This window comes from Talpa occidentalis, unplaced genomic scaffold, assembly GCF_014898055.3.
Source record: "Talpa occidentalis isolate TD23 unplaced genomic scaffold, MPIMG_talOcc4v2.1 talOcc4.17, whole genome shotgun sequence".
Lineage (NCBI taxonomy): Eukaryota > Metazoa > Chordata > Mammalia > Eulipotyphla > Talpidae > Talpa > Talpa occidentalis.
Genome location: NW_023601754.1, coordinates 89265 through 109209, shown reverse-complemented (window position 1 = coordinate 109209; position 19945 = coordinate 89265). Strand labels below are relative to the sequence as shown.

The 19945-nt window shown below is 63.4% G+C and overlaps 2 protein-coding genes across 5 annotated transcripts; one reads left to right on the top strand and one right to left on the bottom strand.

Annotated features, from left to right (window-relative positions):
- The first annotated feature begins 3523 nt into the window (after nt 1–3523).
- DEF8 (differentially expressed in FDCP 8 homolog) lies at nt 3524–17391 on the top strand. 4 transcript variants are annotated; one of them, XM_037515721.2, is made up of 12 exons: nt 3524–3537; nt 5261–5402; nt 5720–5820; nt 6769–6918; nt 7578–7719; nt 8289–8453; nt 8798–8925; nt 9777–9890; nt 10158–10238; nt 10608–10748; nt 10827–10936; nt 11547–17391. In XM_037515721.2, exons 2-12 carry the CDS (start codon nt 5279–5281, stop codon nt 11647–11649), a joined length of 1359 nt encoding a protein of 452 aa, XP_037371618.1. In that variant the 5' UTR covers nt 3524–3537; nt 5261–5278; the 3' UTR covers nt 11650–17391. The 4 variants fall into 4 exon arrangements, with proteins under 4 accessions (XP_037371618.1, XP_037371617.1, XP_037371615.1 ...); XM_037515720.2 differs by lacking the exon at nt 3524–3537 and adding an exon at nt 3683–3704; XM_037515718.2 differs by lacking the exon at nt 3524–3537 and adding an exon at nt 4209–4633.
- On the bottom strand, nt 15852–17480 carry CENPBD1P (Putative CENPB DNA-binding domain-containing protein 1). The gene has a single exon (XM_037518081.2). It carries the CDS (start codon nt 17478–17480, stop codon nt 15852–15854), a length of 1629 nt encoding a protein of 542 aa, XP_037373978.1.
- Between the last annotated feature and the right edge of the window lie 2465 nt (nt 17481–19945).

Sequence of the window (19945 nt, the reverse complement as noted above, 5' to 3'; positions counted from 1 at the left end):
CGGGTCGCCCTGGCTCGGTGGCTGCTGGAGGGCCAGCGACGCTGGTGGGAGGGCGGCTCAGCGCGGCCGGGGGCGGGGCGCGGTCAAGTAGGGGGCGGGGCCGGGGCCGGGGCCGGGGCCCGGGGGAGCCTGCAGACCTCGGGGCGGGGCTTGCTGGCCGCGGGGCGGGGCGGGGCTTCGGGAGGGGCCTGCAAGCCGCGGGGCGGGGCGGGGCTTGGAGACCGAGGGCCGGGGCGGGGCTTTGGGCGGGGCCTGCAGGCCGCGGGCGGGGCGGGGCTTGGAGGCTGCGGGGCGGGGCTTGGAGGCTGTGGGGCGGGGCTTGGAGGCTGCGGGGGCGCGGCGGGGCTGCGGGCGGGGCCTGCAGGCCTCGGGGCGGGGCTTGCTGGCCCGGGGGGAGGGCGGGGCTTCGGAGGGGGCCTGCAAGCCGCGGGGCGGGGCTTGGAGGCCGCGGGGCGGGGCTCCACTGTCACAACCTCCACCTGGCTGCGCCAACGTCCCCTGCTCCTAGAGCTCAGCGCGTGCTGCGGCGCTGGAGCTTATCATTTTCTGCGGATGCTGAGATGATCCTGTGAGTTTTTCCCTCAACAAGTGGTGTTGAGAACGCGGTAGCCATAGGGCAGGTCAGCGCAGGCGGAGCGCCCGCAGCTGAGACAGTCGCCCCCGCGAGGAAGCTTCCCCACAGCAGAGGGAGGGGAGTCACCCGTCCACAGGCCCCGCAAGAGGTGAATTTCCAAAATATACGAAGAACTCCTCTAGCTCCAGAGCAAAAACAATTCAAGTAAAACGTGGATAAAAGACTGGAATAGACATTTCTCCAAAGGAGACATACAAATGGCCAGCACATGCATGAACAGAGGCTCACTGTCACTAACCATCAGGGACATGGAACACAAAACAGCGATGATCTATCACCTCACACAAAAATGACCAAAAAAAAGAAAGGAAAAGAGAAAGAGAGAGAGAGAGAGAGAGAGAGAGAGAGAGAGAGAAGAAAGAGAAAAGAAGAAAGAAAGAAAGAAAGAAAGAAAGAAAGAAAGAAAGAAAGAAAGAAAGAAAGAAAGAAAGAAAGAAAGACAAAAAGTCAACCAGTGGTAGGTGAAGAGGTGGAGATGGTGGAACCCTTGAACACAGTTGGTGGGAATGCAAGATGGTAACTCCACTATAGGAAACAAGATGGAGCACACCCTCTAATTAAACATCGAGGTGTCATGTGATCCAGCAATGACACTTTGGGATATTTATTTAAAAGGATTGAAATCAGGATCTTAGATATCCTCATCAGCACCCCCATATTCACAATAGCCGAGATATGGAAACAAACTAAATGTCCATTGACAGATAAACGGATAAAGATAATGGGTATACCTACGGTGAAATACTATACAGCCCCCCAAAAGAAGGGAATTCACAATATACAACAATGAAGATGAACCTTGAGGACATTATGCTACATAAAAAGAGTCACCACAGAGGGACAAATACTGGTGACCCACTCACATAAGACACCTGAAATAATCCAATTCATAGACCAGAGAGCAGCAGTGGCCCACAAGGATGGGGACGGGGGCAGGGGGTGTAGTCAGGGGTTGGGGAGCTTCTAGTTGATAAGTATAAAGTTTCAGAATACAGGCCTCCCCGGTGGCGCAGCGGTTGAGCGCTGGGTTGCGAGGCTGCCTGCCTCTGCAGCGCCGGTTCGATCCCCGGCCGCCGGGCGGGGGTCCCACATGGCCGCAGACCTCTCCTGCCGCCCGCTGCTCCCCTCAGCAGTGTACTTCGTCCGTCTGCCTGCTCTTCTCTCCCCTACGACTCTGGTGAATTCTCTCACCCTCCCGCGCTTCTGACTGTACCCAGTGCTTGTATAAATAAATAAATCTTAAAAAAAAAATTATTGCTGTTTATGTGACATTCAAATGACGGGTCATCCAGTGTGTTATTTAAAAAAAAAAAAGTTTCAGAATACAAGAAGAGTTCTAGAAGTTGTGCCTGTAGTTAACAATCTGTCTTGTGCACTTAAAAAAAAACTAGGTAAGAGGGTAGATGTCAAGTATTCTTACCTCGACAAAGTTTAAAAAAAAAGTCTCCAGTAGACAGAGTGATGACATCAGCGCTGCTGAGGACATGGAGGAACTCACATCAGTTGGAATGTGAACTGGCAGAGCAGACTCTGGGAGAGCTTGGGCAGATTCCCGGCATGAGTCACACCCACCCTGCATGTCGTGTGGGGCGATGGGGCTGCATCCCCAGCAGGCCCGCACACACATGCTGGTGGCAGCTCATGTGCAACAGCAAACAGAACTGGCCCAGATGTGCCTGATCTGCGAATGGGCAAGCCGCTGTGGGTGCCCGCCGGCCGTGAAGCGCTATCAGCACCACGCTCAGCCAGCCTTGCCCTTTGGGACACAGAGCCCCTTGCGACACACAGCCCCTTGAGACACACAGTCCCTTGCGCTGAGTGCTGGAGGCCAGGCAATGCCAGCCCAGAGCTCCCGCCTCCGTCTCTGAGAGAATTCCAGAAAGTGCAACTTCCTGGCAGAAAGAGGAAGTGGCTGCTGGGGACAGAGATGGGGCCAGAGAGGGGTTGCCCAGGGCATGGGGAAGCTTTGGGGGGGGGGGCAGGCAGGCGCCTCCTTGCTGCACTGTCAGGGCTCAGGTATGTGAAGACTTGTCCGCCTGGCCCTGTGCACTGTCCCTCCACAGATCTGCGAAGGGAGAAGAAAGGGCCAGGGGCTCCTGACTCCACAAAGCAGCCAAACTGTTGACAAGTCCTCGCCTCTCATTTCCGCTTCCTCAAACTCCAGCGCAGACACCTGCTGGGGCTGTGGTGCCGCAGGCCCATGGCGTCCTGGGGCTCGGGTCTGGCCTCAGACGGGCCTTCCCTGTTCACGGTTGGCCCTGCTCCCTCTGGGCACTGCCGCGGCTCCTGCCCAGTCGGGTCTTCGCTGCTGACAGCCGGGCTCCAAGGGTGCGGGCCGCAGGTGTCTCCGCTGGCCTCAGGGGCCGCACACAGGCCATTATCCCACGTGAAACGAGTCATCACAGGACAAATGCTGGGTGACCCGCTCACATGAGGCGCCTGGAATGTTCCGATTCAGAGGCCAGAGAGCAGCGGTGGCCACAGGGATGGGGACCGGGTGGGGCAGGCAGGGGGGCAGCTGCGCGGGAGGCGCTCCCGCGCCCGCAGACGGGACCTGGGGCGTCGCTGTGCGGGTGGGGGGTCCCAGCCCCGGAAGGGCGAGCCCCGGCCAGCGCCCACTCCAGGCACATAGGGGTGCAGGCCCTGAAGAGGCGCCAGCCGGCCACGCCCTCGCGGAGCCCCCGTTTCTGTGGGGAGGGCACGAGGGGAGCGAAGCGCAGAGAGAGAAACGGGCTGGAGGGCGGAACCCGGGGTGCGGGCGGCCCCGCGCCCCTCCCCGCCCCGCCCCGGCCGGCCCAGCGCGCGGCGGGGCGGGCGGAGCAGGACGGGCCGCGGCGGCCTCGCGCGGCCGGGCTGGGGCGGACGCGGGAGCGCGGCGCCGTGCGCGACCTGCCGGGACACGTGTGCGTCCGGGGCGTGCGGGAGGCGCCGCAGCGCGGGGCGCAGGGCCGCGGGGTGCGGGGCCCCCCGCTTCCGGCGGGGCGCGCGTGTCATGGGCCTCCGGGCCGCAGGCGGCAGCAGCGGGCGGCGGGCGGCGGGCGGCGGGGCCGGGAGCGGGCGGCGGCCGCAGGTGAGCGGCGGGCCGGGGGCGCGGGCGCGGGCGCGGGCGCGGGGCGGGGGGCGGGGGGCGCGGGCCCCCTCCTGGCCCCCGCGGGCGCGGCCGGCCGGGCGGGGACGGGGGCGCCGGGCGGGACCGGAGCCTCGGGCGGGCGGGCGCGCCGGGGCCGGTGACTCAGCTGCCCCGGGGCCGCCGGCCGGGACTGGCCGCAGGTGGCCGGGTCCCCGCCCCCGCCCCCCGCCGCCGCTCGGGCGCCCGGGCCTCCCCGCGCGCCGGCCGGGCCTCGGGCCTCCCGCTCGGCCGGGCGGGGCGGGGCGGGCGCCGGCGAGGTCCCCGCACAGGCCCGCCGCGGGGAGGGCGGGAAGGAGCCGTTTGGGCGCGTCCTCCCGGGCCGCGACCCCCGACCCGGTCCCCTCCGGGGAGCCGGCCGGGCCGGGCGGGCGGGCGGGGCGGGCCGGGAGGCCGCCGGGCCGGCCGAGCTCGTTTAGCGGCTCAGCCGGTGTCCCGGTCCGCCCAGGCTGCCCCAGCAGCTGGCGTGAAATAGGGTCGTCCACTGGGCAGGGGGGGAGCTGAGGTGGGGGGCTGCCAGTCACTTGCTCCACACCCCACTTCTGAGCACACCCGAGACTGGGGGAGCAGCCGCCCAGCCCCGCCCCCTGGCAGCTTTAGGCGGGTGGCCCCTGCACCCAGGCCCCCCTGTGCCCAGGCCCCTGGGGCGCTGTCACCCTGGGACGGCCTCTGCTGCCCAGAGGTAGGCTTCAGAGCTGCAGCCCTGGGGGCACATCCTGGCCCCAGGGCTGGATCCTGCGGAGACCCCCACCCGCGGCAGGGCCGCCCCCACAGGTGTGAGGGGTCCCCCACAGGTGGTGGACACTGGGCCCAGCTCTCCTTCTTCCGACAGGAAGATCAGGAGGGGTCAGAGGTGATGCCTATAACTGCAGGTATTTCAAAGCAGACCCACTTCCCGGGGCGCATGGGCAGCCTGCTGGGCAGCCCCACCACCTGACCCTCTGACCTTGCTCCAGCTGTGGAGGGGCTGAGCCCTGTGGAGGGGCTGAACCCTGTGGTGGGGCCAGGCCAGCCCTTCCGTGGGGAAGGGGCCTCCACCCTGGCAGAGCCATGAGGTCCTGCAGCCTCTGAGTCCCCAGGCAGCTGCGGTGGGGACACCTCCTGCCTTGTCTGTGTCTGGGCCTGAGGCGGGGGGAGAGGGGGGCTATGTGCTGACCAGCCACATGGGGACCAGTGGGACCCAGGCACAGCCCTGCCAGAGCGGCCTGGATGACAGGCCCTGGCCTGTGGGGGCAGGCTGTCACCCCAGGCCCTGGCCATGCCCCGCTGACCCGCTCAGGGATGGTGACTTGGGGAGCTGTCGGGGACAGGGCAGTTCAGGTGGGCCGAGCGCCAGTCGGATGTCCTCACACTGGGCTGACCCGCGCCTGGCTCTGCTTGTCTCCAGCACAGGGGCTGAGCTGGTTTTGGGGGGAACTGGGGCTGGGAAGTCACACACAGACCAGCCTCTGGGGAAGGGCAAGAGGCCAGCCCCTGTGAAGTCCTGGTCTCTGCCGCAGGTGGGATGGACGGTCGCTATGGACCACGATGAGAGGCTGGCCCGGTTCCGGCAGGCCCACCTCAACCCCTTCGACAAGCAGCGCGGCCCTGGCCAGCATGCGCAGGGGCCCGGGGAGGCAGCCCCAGACATGGCGTCTGAAGGTGAGTGCTGGTGGCCCTGTGTGCTGTCTCCCGTGGGAGCTGGCTCCTGGGAGAGACCTTGCCCGTGTCCTGATAGTGAGCAGGGGACCGGTGGTCAGGGGAGGGTCTGGGCCAGCACCTCCCACGGCAGATGGCGTCCAGGGTGAGCACTGGCAGGTGCAGAGGGCCTGGAGTCACGGGATTTTGGGGCGACCCTTGTTTAGGGGCCTGGGCCCTGCCTTAGGGTGGGGGCTGCTCCAAGTGACCCGTGCCCCGGAGGCCCAGTGCTGGCCGGCCGGCCAGCCGCTGACTGTCTCCTCCACATGTGGACCCTGCAGAGGCCCTGCCGGAGCTGCCCCCCGGGGAACTGGAGTTCCGCTGCTGCCCAGAGCGCACCATGGACCTCGGGCTGTCCGAGGACCACTTCTCCCGCCCTGTGGTGAGGTTCTGGGGCTGGGCCGGGAGGGGCTGGCATACGTCCCCGCTTTGCTGGGGCCCGGGCCTGTGTTAGGGATGCCATTCTGTGCACTGGAGGGGAATCCCTCTGCGCCCCCACCCTCAGCCCCCCTGAGTTCTTGCTATTGCATGCCAGGAAAATCTTTTTTTTTTTTTTTTAAAATAAAAGGACTCTAATGATTTTTAAAAGATTTATTTATTTATGCATACTAGAGCTGGGGTACAGGCCAGAGATGCAGGAGGTGAGAGGATTCACCAGAGATAGAGTGGGGAGCAGAACAAGCAGAAAGGCAGACTGAATGAAATCTACTGCTGAGGGGAGCAGTGGAGAGACAGGAGAGGTCTCCCGCACCGTGTGGGTAGCTCCCTGGCTGGGGATCAAACTCGTGCTACAGAGGCTGCAGATTGCTTCATAGTGCGGTGCTTAACCCCTTGTGCCACCAGGGAGGCTCCTAAGTTATTGCAAACCATCTCCCACTGTGCTGGAGAGAAACGCAGCAACCTGGACAGGACTGCCGGGGCTGTGGGGGCACGAGGGGCCCTGCATCTGCTTTGTGTCTTAGTCGTTCCCATGGCCACTGGGCCTTCCTGGCCCCAGCTCCATGTCCAGCCTGGCAGCGTGGCCAACTGGGCCCTGCGACATCTGTGGAGGGGCGTGCCACTGGCCGCCTCAGCTCCAGCTTCTGTCCAGCCCCAGAAGTGAGACGGCTCAGCCAGAGAGCAGCTGGGCTCTCGGAGAAGGAAGACAGGCTGGCTCTGGGGGACGTCTTGTGTGGGGCCTTTGGGTCTGGCCCAGGCTACAGGGCCCCTGAGGTCCCGGCCCTCTGGGCAGGTGGGCAAGCATGCACTCCAGGCCCAGTGGCCCCGGGGCTTCTGGATGCTGGTCTGGACAGGGAGCGCCTGGCCTCTGCCTACTGTCCTTGCCTCGCAGGGTCTGTTCCTGGCCTCTGACGTGCAGCAGCTGCGACAGGCCATTGAGGAGTGCAAGCAGGCCATCCTGGAGCTGCCCGAGCAGTCGGAGAAGCAGAAGGACGCCGTGGTCAGGCTCATCCACCTGCGCCTGAAGCTCCAGGAGCTGAAGGTGGGCTCTGGCAGGAGGCCAGGTGGTCCCCCGCTCTCCGTGAGGCCCTGCGACAGCTTAGAGGGCAGAGCACAGCTGCCCTCAGGGTCCTTCCTGCTGCGGCTCTGCTGCAACCGCCTGCACTGGGTGGGGTTCCTGCCTAGATGGGGGGGGGGGTCCCAGCCTGGGGACTCACTGCCCACTCCTGGGCTGTCAGCCCTCTGTGGGGGAAGCCCTCTGTGGCTGTCAGCCTTGCTGCCTGGGTGGGGGTGTACCAAGCAGGGGCTGAGCCCCAGAGACCAAGCTACAGGCGGGGGGACCCTCCCCACGTGTCCTTTCTGATGCGTCCCTGGGTCCCCGCACTGGCTGTGAGTCCCGGGGGTTGGTGGGGTGGCCCCAGGTGGTGAGCAAGGCTGTGACAGTGCACCCCAAGAATGGTGGTATGAGGGATCCCCTGTGCAGTCACTTGGGTGGCCAGGGCCCCATCCCCCTTTCTGTGCTCCGTCCCTGGGGTGACACCGGCTGCGGCCTCAGCATATCTGGGTTGAGCCTGGCCAGCAGAGTGGGGCACACCAGGCGGTGCTGCACCTGCTGGTCTTCCATTCCCACACAGCGGCTGGGATGCTGGGGAGAACTCCCTGACCGTGGGGAGGGGCTCACATGTCCCTGCTGGCCCCCAGGACCCCAATGAGGAGGAGCCCAACATCCAGGTGCTCCTGGAGCACCGCTTCTACAAGGAGAAGAGCAAGAGTGTCAAGCAGACCTGTGACAGGTGCAGCGCTGTCATCTGGGGGCTCATCCAGACTTGGTACACCTGCACAGGTGCGTGCTGCCCGGGGCCCACTGCCCACTGCCCAGGGGCAGCTGTGAGCACTCATGGCTGCTCAAATCTGAGGACAAGGGGTGGCCGCAGCCACAGGAGGCTGGGCCCAGTCAGGGGGTACAGGCCTGCACGGAGATGGCAAAGGGCAGGGCCTGCCATAGGGAGCTTGAAAGGGTCCATGTGATATGGGAGTAAACGCTGGAGGTCAGGGGTGACGCATGGGGAGGTTCCCACTGTCTGCAAAGGACCCGCAGGCACATGTCTGGGAAGGCCCTGCCACAGGACTCTCTGCTGTGGAGCGCGGAGTGGGAGGGGCCCTGAGTGGCAGGGACTGGGCTGGGGGCATCCGTCTGTCATGGGAAGTGGGTGGCTGAAATCTGGGGCTGCAGGTGGTGTGTGTGGTGACCCGGGTGAGGAAGGGCCAGAGCCCTGAGTCGGCGGCCTGGAGTTGGGGGCATCAGGTGCTGAGGGCCTGGGGCCGGCAGAGCTGCTGGAGAGGCCCTGGAGGAGCTGGATTGGCCCCTCTGGGTGCCATGACAGGCCGGCTCAGGCTGCCCCCCACCCCCAGGGTGTTACTACCGCTGCCACAGCAAGTGCCTGAACCTTGTCTCCAAGCCCTGCGTCCGCTCCAAGGTCAGCCACCAGGCCGAGTACGAGCTGAGCATCTGCCCTGAGGCAGGCCTGGACAGCCAGGACTACCGCTGCGCCGAGTGCCGGGCACCCATCTCCCTGCGTGCGTAGCCGGGTGGGGGGGCCAGGCCAGAAGGGCCGGACGGGGAGGTCCTGCGGCCCTGAGTGACATCTGCTCAGGCCCTCGAGGGTCCAGCCTGTGGCCTGGGGAGGCAAGGCGCACTCAGCCGCCCAGGGCCGCTGTCTCCAACACCCGCATGGAGGGGCCCGGGAGCGGCAGCAGCCCCTCCCCGGCCGTGTCCCCCCAGGCATGAGCCGCGGCCCGGTGCTTGCTTACCCGGGCTCCGAGGAGGGCGGGGGCCTGGGGAGCCGGGCCCTCCCCGCGGGTGCGGCGTGCCCTGTGCGGTGCGCGGAGGATGCTCAGTGGGGCCTCCCGTCCCTCTGCAGGCGGCGTCCCCAGCGAGGCCCGGCAGTGCGACTACACGGGGCAGTACTACTGCAGCCACTGCCACTGGAACGACCTGGCTGTGATCCCCGCGCGCGTGGTGCACAACTGGGACTTCGAGCCGCGCAAGGTGCGGGCGGGGCGGGCCGGGGCGGGGCGGGGGCCATGGGGGCGGGGCGGGCCCGGTGGGCGGGGTGGAGGCCCTGGGGGGCGGGGCGGGCCGGTGGGCGGGGCGGAGGCCCTGGGGGCGGGCGGGGCCGGGAGCTGAGGCCATGGGGGCGTGGCCGGGCGGTGGGCGGGGCGGAGGCCTGGGGGCGGGGCGGTGGAAGGGCGGGGCGGCAGCGGAGGCCCTGGGGTGGGGCGGGGAGGTGGGCGGGGCGGAGGCCCTGGGGCGGGGCGGGGCGGTGGAAGGGGCGGGGAGGAGGTGTGGTGGAGGCCATGGGGTGGGGCGGGGCGGTGGCCCGGGCGGAGGCCCTGGGGCGGGGCGGTGGAAGGGGCGGGAGAGGGGTGTGGCGGAGGCCCTGGGGGCGGGGCGGGGAGGTGGGCGGGGCGGAGGCCCTGGGGCGGGGCGGGGCGGTGGAAGCGGGGGGAGGTGGGCGGGGCGGAGGCCCTGGGCGGGGGCGGCGGTGGAAGGGGCGGGGAGGGGGTGTGGCGGAGGCCATGGGGGCGGGGCGGGAGGTGGGCGGGGCAGAGGCCCTGGGGCGGGGCAGGTCGGTGGAAGGGGCGGGGAGGGGGTGTGGCAGAGGCCATGGGGGCGGGGCGGGGCGGTGGGCGGGGCGGAGGCCATGGGGGCGGGACGGGGAGGTGGGCGGGGCGGAGGCCATGGGGCGGGGCGGGGCGGGGAGGGGCCGGGCGGTGGGTGTGGCGGAGGCCCTGAGGGCGGGCGGGCGGCGGGCCCGGGAGCGCAGGCCTTGGGGCGGGGAGGCGGCGGGCGGGCGGGCGGGCGGCCCTGAGGGCCGCGCTGAGCCACCCTGTCCCCAGGTGTCCCGGGGCAGCCTGCGCTACCTGGCGCTGATGGTGTCGCGGCCGGTGCTCCGACTCCGGGAGATCAACCCGCTGCTGTTCAACTACGTGGAGGAGCTGGTGGAGATCCGGGTGAGGTTGGGGGGCCGCCCGGGAGGCGCCACCTGCGCGGGGCGGGGCCCTCGCCGGCCTGTGCTGGCTCCGCAGTCGCCGCGGCCCGGAAGGTTCGGCCTCCCCGCTGGTAGAGGGCGCAGGTGAAGCCACAGCAGGACCCGTGCCGGGCCGGGCTGGGCTGCAGGCCGGACTCAGCTGCTGCGGCGTGTCTTTGGGGTGCTTTGCGGTTTTTTCTTTATTGTGTGCACGGCGGCGGGAACGCTCACAGCTCCTGCCCCTCCACAGAAGCTGCGCCAGGACATCCTGCTCATGAAGCCGTACTTCATCACCTGCCGGGAGGCCATGGATGCCCGGCTGCTCCTGCAGGCGAGTCCGGGCGCGGCTGCTGCTTTGGCGCTTCTGTCCAGGGTCGAGGGGTCTGCACGCAACCGCGGCTCACGCGCAAAAATGCTCGTAGCCTGCACGCATGTGCCAGCTGCACCCTACCCGCAGGCCGATCTGACTGGCTCTGACTGGCTCCAGTAGGCTCTGGCCTACTCTGACTGGCTCCAGAGCTGCCCCTGAGAGCTGGCTCCCGGCCCCTCGAGTGAGCAGGCAGAGCCCTCCCCACCCAGCACCCCACAGGGGTGAGAAGCCCTCAGGCTGTGTGGGGTGCTGGGAGAAGCCCTGGCTGGTGGGGAGACCCCAGGGCTGGGGCCTTGTCTGCCCAGGGTCACGCCCCTCCCACCCCCGCAGCTCCAGGACCGCCAGCACTTCGTGGAGAACGACGAGATGTACTCCGTACAGGACCTGCTCGACGCACACACCGGCCGCCTGGGCTGTTCACTCACTGAGACCCACACGCTGTTCGCCAAGCACATCAAGCTGGACTGCGAGGTTGGCCCCAAGGCTGTCCTGCGTGGGGGGGGTGGTGTACGGGTGCCCCCAGCCGTGCTGACCACCCACTGTCATCAGCGCTGCCAGGCCAAGGGCTTCGTGTGCGAGCTCTGCAGGGAGGGCGACGTGCTGTTCCCCTTCGACAGCCACACCTCCGTGTGTGCCGACTGCTCCGCAGTCTTCCACAGGTCAGTGCGGGCGACAGGTGAGGGATGCAGGCCAGGCGCCTCTGGGGCAGGAGCATTGAGGAGGACGCTGGAGCTACTACTTTGCTGCTGCCTAATCTCATAGCCTTTTGTCTCTATCCAGAGTGCGGGGCGAGGGTAGCGGGAGGGGCTGGGGCTGCTCCCAGGCGGGGTGTATGTGCAAGGGGTGAGGCTGCTACACTCCCCCCTTCCTGCCACCAGTGGTGTTATTTTCAAACATTCCTAGGCCAGGAGATACTTGTATTGGAAGAACAGTGCACACAGGTTGGAAGCAGCCAGCTTTAATCTAACTTTTGGGTGGCGCAGGGTGTAGTCTGGTTGCAGGGGGGACACCCCCACCTTGCCCTGGGCCATCATGGCCTCAGTGGGCCTCTGGCAGATAGGGCTGCCAGCCTGCTGAGCTGGTTTTTATTGTCTGGCAGATGTTGAATATTGAGATGCCCCTTCAAAAGTGTAAAGGGGACCCCATGTTCCGGGAGGGGGCCGCACAGTAAGAGCGGGGCTGCCCTGCGGTGTGTGGGCCTCAGGAGGGGCGCCGGGGCCGGGCAGGCACCCCTGGGGCGCACCCAGTCTCACTGTCGTGTCTCCCCAGGGACTGCTACTACGACAACTCCACCTCATGCCCCAAGTGTGCCCGCCTGACGCTGCGCAAACGGTCCCTGTTCCAGGAGGCGGGGCCCGGCCTGGACTCCTAGATGCTGGCACTCTGCCCGCCTGCGTGCCCTGCTGGTCGTGGCCACATCGCAGTGTTTCTCCAGCCGGTGGCGGGGCGCAGCTCCAGGCCCGCCTCACTGCTGGGCGGGCTGCCAGGGCCAGGCCTGAGGAACGCCCTGGCCCCATGCTGGCTGGGAGCTCCCGGCAGTCTCCTGCTGTGGGGTGCAGCTGGGGTGTGGCCCCTCCCACCACAGACTCCCCGGCTGGGCAGTGGGGAACTTCCTGCCCCGTGGTGACAAGCCCCGGCAGCTTTGCGGGGGGTGGGGGGAGGTGGGGGGGTGTTGCTGGTGTCCCCGGCCCGCAGGTCCTGTGCGGTCTCGAAGAGCTTTGTGGGCCCAAGGATGCCAGCTGCACCCAGCTGCCTGGGCTGCGTCCTGCTGGGGGGCGCCTCCTTCTGGCACCTGGTCTCTCTGGGCCTTTGGCTGTTCTGCTGGCTCCAAGGGTCTCCCTGGCTCCCTGGGTCCTGGTTCTTTCCGGACAGTGTGGCGATGAGGAGCTCTTCCCTGGGCGATGGGCAGCTGCTCCAAACCACCTGGCTGCCCTGGTGCTCTGAGCTGGGTGCAGGCCCACCTCCAGGTGCAGGCATAGGTCGCCTGGGTGAGCTTCCAGGTTAGGCGAGAGGGTTGGCCATGGCCCGCCTGAGTAGCATTTCCCCAGCCGGATCTTCCACCCAGGGGCTCCCCAAAGGCCAGAGGCCGGCAGCCAGGAGCCTTCTCCCGGCGACCTGAGGTCAGGAGCCGGGAATATTTGCTCACAGAAGGCCTGGCTAGAGGTAGGAGGTACCACACTGCTGACAAAGGACCTCTGGTGGGGTAGGCCAGGATCCACCGGGGCATTGGGGGACACCCAGGACCCTGCCGGAGCATTGGGGGACACCCTCCCCTGTCGCCTGATGAGCCAGAGGGAGAGGGCAGCAGCCCAGGGGCTGATGTGTGGGGCAGCCAGCGTGTCGCCCGGGGAGCCCCATGCAGCCTGAGACATTCCTCTTGCTGCCCAGAACTAGGCACAGGTGAGCAGTGGACCCCGAGTGTCTCCAGGCCGCAGAGGCCCTGCCCTGATGTCCCTTGCCCAGGCGTGAAGGTGGTTCTTGGCCCCTTGCAGCCGACCACATGTGCCACTGCTGCGTCACATTTCTGCCATGGGGTGTTGGCCTTTCCTGGTGTACTGTCTGGTCCACGCCAATGGTTCCTGCCATAGTCGCTGCCCGCGGGAGCTCCCTTTTACCAATTCCTGCCCCCAACACTGTTCCTACCTTCCCCTCTACACAGAATCATGTGGGGCTTTCTGGGTCCACGGGACAGTGGCCAGAAGCCACGGTGGAAGCAGCTCTCTGGGCTAGCAGCCTGCAGCCCTGCTGTGACCACACCCGCTGCCCCTCATTAAACCCCGTGCTCCAGATGCGTGTGTGGTGAATTGGGCACCAGGCAGTTCGCTAATGTGCAGAACAGGCTCAGGCTTCTGGACCATCTGCAGCCTTCTCTCCCTGTGGGGCTGAGTCGAGTGGTCTGGGGAGAAATGAGCACCCCCTGGTGGGCAGCACGTCGGAGGGACAAACAAGCCTCGTGGGGTCCGTAGACTGGGGGCAGAGCAAAGCCATAGCCACTGACGCCACCCCAGAGCCCTCTGACCCTGCACTGGGCATGGCCTGGAGGAGGCCCAGGGCTGAGCAGCACTGGAACCCTGGGGGGCTGGCTGGACTAAGGCCCCCTGCCACTAGGTCTTGAGCCTCAAGACTCTGACCCTCCCAGATCACATCAAGCTGCACATTTCTCTGCAGATACGACCTGTAGTTTGACCAGATCTGGAAGGGGCTGTAACCCAGAAGTAACTGCTGCTCACCTAGGTGTCCAGCTGCTCACCTAGGCTGGGGCCACACTGCGGGCAGGTGTGGAGGGTGGCCAGAGGGTGGTGGGCTGTGAGCCGACACCAGTGCAGGGGTGGAGCCCTCTGAGGACAGAAGCTGAACTCACCCTGAGAAGCACATGGAGGGCTCGGCCCCTTTCCAGCCAGGAAGTGCTTCCATGTTCTTTGGCAAATTAAGAATTACACAACAGTGCAGGCCACCCCACGCCCCATCTGTCTTCTGGGCCCTCAAGTGCCCACATCGCCCCATTTGCTTCTCTCTCCTCCTGTATTTTCCTGAATGTGAGTTGCGGAGATGGTACCACCTGTCATCCTTGTGCGTGTCCCTCGTGTGTCCAAGCAAGGACACCGCCTCCTGGGCACACAGGGTGGGGAGCGGCCCCTAGACGTCAACCAGACCCACGACAAGCCTCACTCAGGTGAGCCCCCCAGGCCATGTCCAGCCCTCAATCGGGAGGGCAGGCGGCACTGACAGCAGGCTGGCTGCTGTGAAGACAACGGGTCACCAGTGTCTGCGGGGGACTGGGGCTGACCCCAGGGTTCGCACAGCGGGGGACGCAGTGTCCTCCACTGCACCCTTGTCCTGAAGGGGTTCTGGGGGCTTCCCCAGGCTTTTCTGCTACAAAGTTATACAACTTTGTGACTACCAGGTTTCTTATGGAAGATACTTTGAGACTATGTAACATCCGTAGTCCCTGCTTTCACCTTCTTCTCCAGGCTCTCACTAGAAGGGGCTGGTGACTTTCCACTCCTGTGACTCCCTCTGCATCTGGTGGTTGTCTTTTTGTTGCAGAGCTTTTGCTTCTCCACATTTATGGCCTATTTTACTGAGTTATAACCCTCTACTGCAACTATTTATTTTGATGCTCAAGTTGTCCCAAATTTGGTCAGTGGGAACATTTTCAGCCTGTCCTTAGGCACTCGTTTCCACAGCGAGGCCATCCAGGCTTTCCTGCCCTCTCCATCCCTGCCTGAAACCAGCCATCTCTCCAGAGTGCGAGTGCCTCTTAGTGGACAGTGGTATTTACTAGACAGGACATGGCCTGTCAACGTGCAGCCCTAGGAAAGTGTACCCTCGCTCTGTGTTCCCCCAGACTGAAAACCCATGAATTCATACCAGTGCTTCGAGCTTCAGCCCACTCCAGACCCACGGCTCCCCTCGCTTGGTCCCTCATCTTCCTTTATGGTGAATAACCTGCATCTGCTCTGCATTTGTTCAGTTGCTCAACCCTAGAGTGTGCAGCCAGCACTTGGAGCCTTGCGACCTCTGCCCCTATGAGGTCAGCCTGCTCACTAGAGCACAGCATCTCTTGAGACTTTAACCTGAGGGTATACAGTCAAACTGCTGTTCAAGATTTGGGTGTTTCTCTCCCTTTGTTGTGGGGAGAAATATGATGCTGTGAAATATGAATCTGTTTGTGTATTTGCGTATTTTTGCTTGTTTTATTAATCCTAAACCTTATTTTTGCTTGTTTTATTAACAAGTTTTCAAAGTCTGAATTTTACAGAAGTGAGTCAACTATTACCAGCACCCCCCCCCCCATTAGTTTCTGGTGTCTCCTTCCTGTGTTTCTTTTTTCACATGTAAGATATATATTTTATTTCCTCTTTTCTTCCACAAGAGGTAGCAGGCTGTACTCTCACACATAGCTTTAGTGGATCGTGTATGGTGGAAAGTGCTCATCAGTTAGCAGAGTTCCTCCTCACGCTCCTCCATCACCTCCAGGCCACCATGGGGGTTACTGTGCTGTGTCTGCTGCACTGGGTGCACATCCAGGCTGGCTGCAGTATTTGTAGCTACAGACAAGGCTGCAGCAAATCATCAGTGCGCATGTGTTCTCTCTTGGAGGTGTAGCTTCAGAGACAATTGTGAAAGTGGGAGAGGAGCCCTATTCCTTATTGGCGCACTGTCCCCCCACACTGCTGCACCGAGGGCCTTGGAGGACGCTTGTGTCCTGGTACATGCTGGTCTCACTGGGATGGCTTATGTGCACAAGCTTTCATTTGTATCTCTATGAGGGAGGTGGAGCTTCTTTTCACATTTTAAGGCCTGATTTACTTACATACAAATTATTTCTTTTGTGCACTTTTCTGTTGGATTTTGGTAGTTTTCCTCCACATTCTTAAGAATTTTTCAGGCTTATCAGCCTGTTATCTGTGAGATGTGGTGCAACTGTCTTCTCCCAATTTATCAAATGCCTTTGACCTTATTTGAAATGTTTACTCTTCTTAAAGAAAAGTTTTGGCTACATTTTTAATCGGCCCGACTGATTAAATTTTTCAACTGGATGTTGAGAGGATACACAGACCAGAAGACAACCTAAGACAGCTGCTGCGAGCGCCGCTTTTTCTCATTGTACAATTCTCTGTAGCAGTTTATTGCATTGTTGATTGCTTTGGAAACTTTTTGTTTCCACTCCTCATCTGAGCTGTTACTGGTAAGCACCTGCAAGCCAGCCTCAAAATGTGCGAGGGCTGCTGAGAGCGCCCCTGTGGTTAGCTGGCGCAGGGCTGGTGGGGCGTCCTCACTGTCCTCCTCTACCGCTCTCTCCTGCTCCAGCTGCATCAGCTCTGCATTTGAGAGATCTTTCTCATTCAGCTGCAGCAACCGGCCCACATCAGCTTCCACCAGCTGTTCCAGAGCCAGGCTCCTGGCCAGAGCCACAATGTCTTGTTGAAGCTGTGCAACATTATCTGTTTGGGACACATCATGGAACTGAACGCACTCAGGCCAAATCTTCTTCCATGCACTGTTAATTGTTGCTGGCTTGAGTGCCTCCCAAGCCGTGGCAATGTTGTCCACGGCATCTATGATGCTATAGTTCCTCCAAAACTCGCTGATCACAGCTGGATCCTCCTCATCTGTTGCTTCCAGGATGTGCTCAAAAGTCCTTCTCAGGTAATGAGCTTTGAAGACAGAGGTGACACCCTGAGCCATGGGCTGGACCGAGTCGGCGGTACCATTGTGGAAGTACTCCACCCTTACATTATCAGACAGGTCACTCAAGTTTACTGGGTGGCATGGCGCGCTGTCTAGGATGAGCAAAGCTTTGTTGGTGAGATGATTTTGGGCACAGTATTTTTCAATGGCAGGACAAAAAAAGTATGTGAACCACTCGTGAAAAATGCTCTTGGTTGCCCAAGCCTTTCTGTTTGAGCGCCAAATCACAGGCAGGTTGGGCTTGGAGTAGCCCTGCAGAGCCTTGGGGTTCTCCGTGTGGTATACCAGTAAGGGCTTCAGCTTAAAGTCCCCAGTGGCATTGCCTCCAAGCAGCAGCATCAAGCGGTCTTTGGGCGATTTGGAGCCTGGCTCGACTTTCTCCTTCACAGAGATAAATGTCCCTTCAGGCATTCTCTTCCAGTAGAGCCCTGTCTCCACCACATTGAAAACTTGCTGGGGGGTGTACTCACCTTCTCGGATGATGCTTCTCAGCACTTCCGGGTAGGTGTCCTTGTTGCCGGGAGCCGAGCTGCTCATCTTGAAGTGGGGCAAACAGTGGCGCTCCTTGAACCTCATAAACCACCCTTTACTCGCGCTGAACTTTTCTGCTTGAGAGCTCTCGCCGTGTTCACGCTGTAAGTCGTCAAACAAACTCCTGGCTTTTTCCTGAATAGCGGTGACACTCAGGGGCACGTTTCGTTGGCTCTGGTCTTCCAGCCACACGTACAACAACCTCTCCATGGTCTCCATGGCCGCACTTCGACGGCGAGTCAGCCGAGAGGCTCTCGAGGGAGTAGCTATGAGCGAACTCGCCTTGATCTTTTCTTTATTATCGCGGATTGTCGCCACTGTGGAGACAGCAAGGCCCAGGGCCTTTGCAATTTGGCTGAGCTTCTCACCCACTTCAAATCGCCGCAACACTTCGAGTTTCATGTCGAGAGTGATTGCTTTCCGTTCCCTCTTGGCACTCCGGAGAGCCGTCGCACCCAGGGGCCTTTTCCCCGGCATCTTTGCCTCCAGAATGTCATAAACCCCCGCAGTCTAGGGGCAGGGGCCGGTGGACACACGCAGTCCCTTGCCGCGTAGGGCCGCGAGTAGACAGACGTTCGAGCCCCAGCCGCGCTCCCAGGCGCAGGCGGGATGGTTCCGGAGCCACCGCGGCCGGTGTCTGGCGTCCGAGCGTCCGCACCCCGCGTGCAGAGAACAAACACCTAGGAGCCCGCCCGGACCCGGCGCCCCCGCTCACGCGGGACGCGCGGAAGGCGCCGCCCGGTCGCGGAACAATGACACGCAGCAGCGGCGACTAGAGCGCTTTGGGACTGCATGGCACGGAGGACCCCAGAAGGGGTCCCTAGAGATGCCAGACTTAAAATAAAACTAAAGGAACTGGGCGTTTTTCTCTCAGCACCCCGCCGAATCGGCCGCTGGGAGTTCTGCGCCGCCTGAGTCGAGCCAGACGGCGTTCATGTTCTGATCTTCAGGAGTCGGGCGATAGAGTAGACACACGCAGAGAGGTCCCCGGGCCGGGGCTACAGCGCATGCGCGCGAGCCCTCCTCCCGCCGCGGGGCCGTGGCGACACGGTGGCTCGTTTGCGCGGCATTGCGCGTGCGCGCGCCCGAGCGGCGCGAGTTTGGCGGCGGGGCGTGCGCCACCGGCTGGCGGCTGCGGCTGCGCCTCTGGTCGGCCTGTGGCGATGCCCCGGGGACGCAGGGCGCGGCAGGATGGCCGGGCCTGGCGCGAGGGCCGTGGCCGCCTTCGGGCAGGTGAGCGGGGACGCCACGTCCGCCGCTTCCGGGCGACGGCGGCGGCCACTCTGGAGCGGCGGTGACGCCATCCGGGAGCGCCGAGTGCGGGGCCGGGAGCCGCCTTCCTGCGCGTCGCGGCCTCGCGGGCCGAGCCCGGGGATCTTCGGCGAGCCCGCGACCGTCGTGCTGCGTTCGACAGCGCCCGCGGAACCCCCGCTCAGGACCCCCGACACACCGGGGGTGCCCCCTGCCGACACACGGGGAGTGACTTCTGCATCCCCCCAGCACACCCCGGGGTGTCCCCCTGTAACAGGGAGGTCCCCAGGAAAAGGGGAGGCCCCGGGTTCCCTGCCCCACCCAAGGGGGTGGAGCCGAGCAGGGAGGAGACCCCGAGAGGAGACTTGGGTGGGAAGGAGGGAGGGTGGGGAGCAGACGGGGCCTGGGGGAGGCCCGGGGCGGAGACGGAGCTGTGGGCTTCTGGTCCTGGGCTGGGAGGACGGCCGCCGCTGAGCCACGGGAGGAGGCAGGGGCAGCTTTTATCTTGATTCTGATGTTGCTCTTTTCCCCCCAGACTTGTCTGTTTTTGACCCTTTCCTGTGGGTCCCCACCAGGAGGGGCATTAGACTTGGGGCGGCTTTCAGGCCTCAGTGGCCCTGCTCTGGGCCAATCCTTTTGGGCTGGACTTTTACCCACGAGGGGACAGGTTACTTGGGGTGCTTGATTTGGAAACTCTAGTCTTCATCTTTTCTGTGCTGCACAGTAATTGTATTAAGGTTCCTTTCCATTAAAGGTCTGTATGTTTTGTTTTGATGCAGTGGGTGGCAGAACCTATTTAGAGCAGGCACGTTTGGGGGTTCTGGGGTGCCCCTCTCCCTGCCCTGTAACACCCCCTATTCATCACACCTGGGGGGTGCTTCCCCTTCTCTGTGTGTGTGTGCGTGTGTCTGTGTCTCCCCTTCCAACACACTGGGGTATTGTCCCCCATCGCATCCGAGGGTGTTTTCCCCCTCACACCCAGGGGTGCCCCCTCCTGTCACGCTGGGGGTATCCTCCATCATCCCCCCATCACACCTGGGGTTGTATCCCCTGCCCTGGCACACCCAGGGATACCCCTTACCCTGGGGTGTTCCCACCGTGAGCAGCAGGGCAAACCTCACCCTGTTTCCTGGGGGCATCTGGCTCAAGCGCCTTCCCCTGTGAGCACTTGGTGGCACTCCCCCACTTAGATGCTGTGAGTCCAGTTGCTCTTCAGTAAAGTCCTTTGCTGGGGGGGAGGGGACATGGTTGGGGGGAGAGTGCGGCTTCAATGTGCCCGTTGCTGGCGGCCTTTGGGCTGTTGGTCCTCGACGCCTGGGTCCAAGCAGTGGTGGGAGAAGGACTTCGGTGTGTCTGTCTTCAGGGTGATCTTGCTGCTCTCCTCTGCTCTCTGACGCCGCCAGCCCCATGCTGTGGCAGCAGCAGAGAAACAGGCCACTCATGTCCAGTACCTACTGGGGTCAGGAGCAGCTCCTTTTCATGTGGACCGAGAAGCTGCCATGACCCTGGGCAGACTGCCCGGCCCTGTCCCGGACAGGGGATTTGTGGGCCACGGACGAGGTGGCAGCACCTGCTCCAGAGATGAAGAATCCCGAGTGGCTGCATCTAGGGATGCTTGTGTTCTGGAAACGTCCACGCCATTATTTTGCTGTCAGTGGTTGCTGCGCTCTTCCTGCTATGTAGGGAGGACA

Excerpts from the sequence above, each read along its gene's own strand:
- DEF8 (XM_037515717.2), top strand. The coding sequence starts at position 4,925 with ATGGGGACCAGTGGGACCCAGGCACAGCCCTGCCAGAGCGGCCTGGAT. Across the intron at positions 9,891-10,157 it reads AGGAGCTGGTGGAGATCCGG|AAGCTGCGCCAGGACATCCT; the intron begins GTGAGGTTGGGG and ends GCCCCTCCACAG. Across the intron at positions 10,749-10,826 it reads ACATCAAGCTGGACTGCGAG|CGCTGCCAGGCCAAGGGCTT; the intron begins GTTGGCCCCAAG and ends CACTGTCATCAG.
- CENPBD1P (XM_037518081.2), bottom strand. The coding sequence starts at position 17,480 with ATGCCGGGGAAAAGGCCCCTGGGTGCGACGGCTCTCCGGAGTGCCAAG.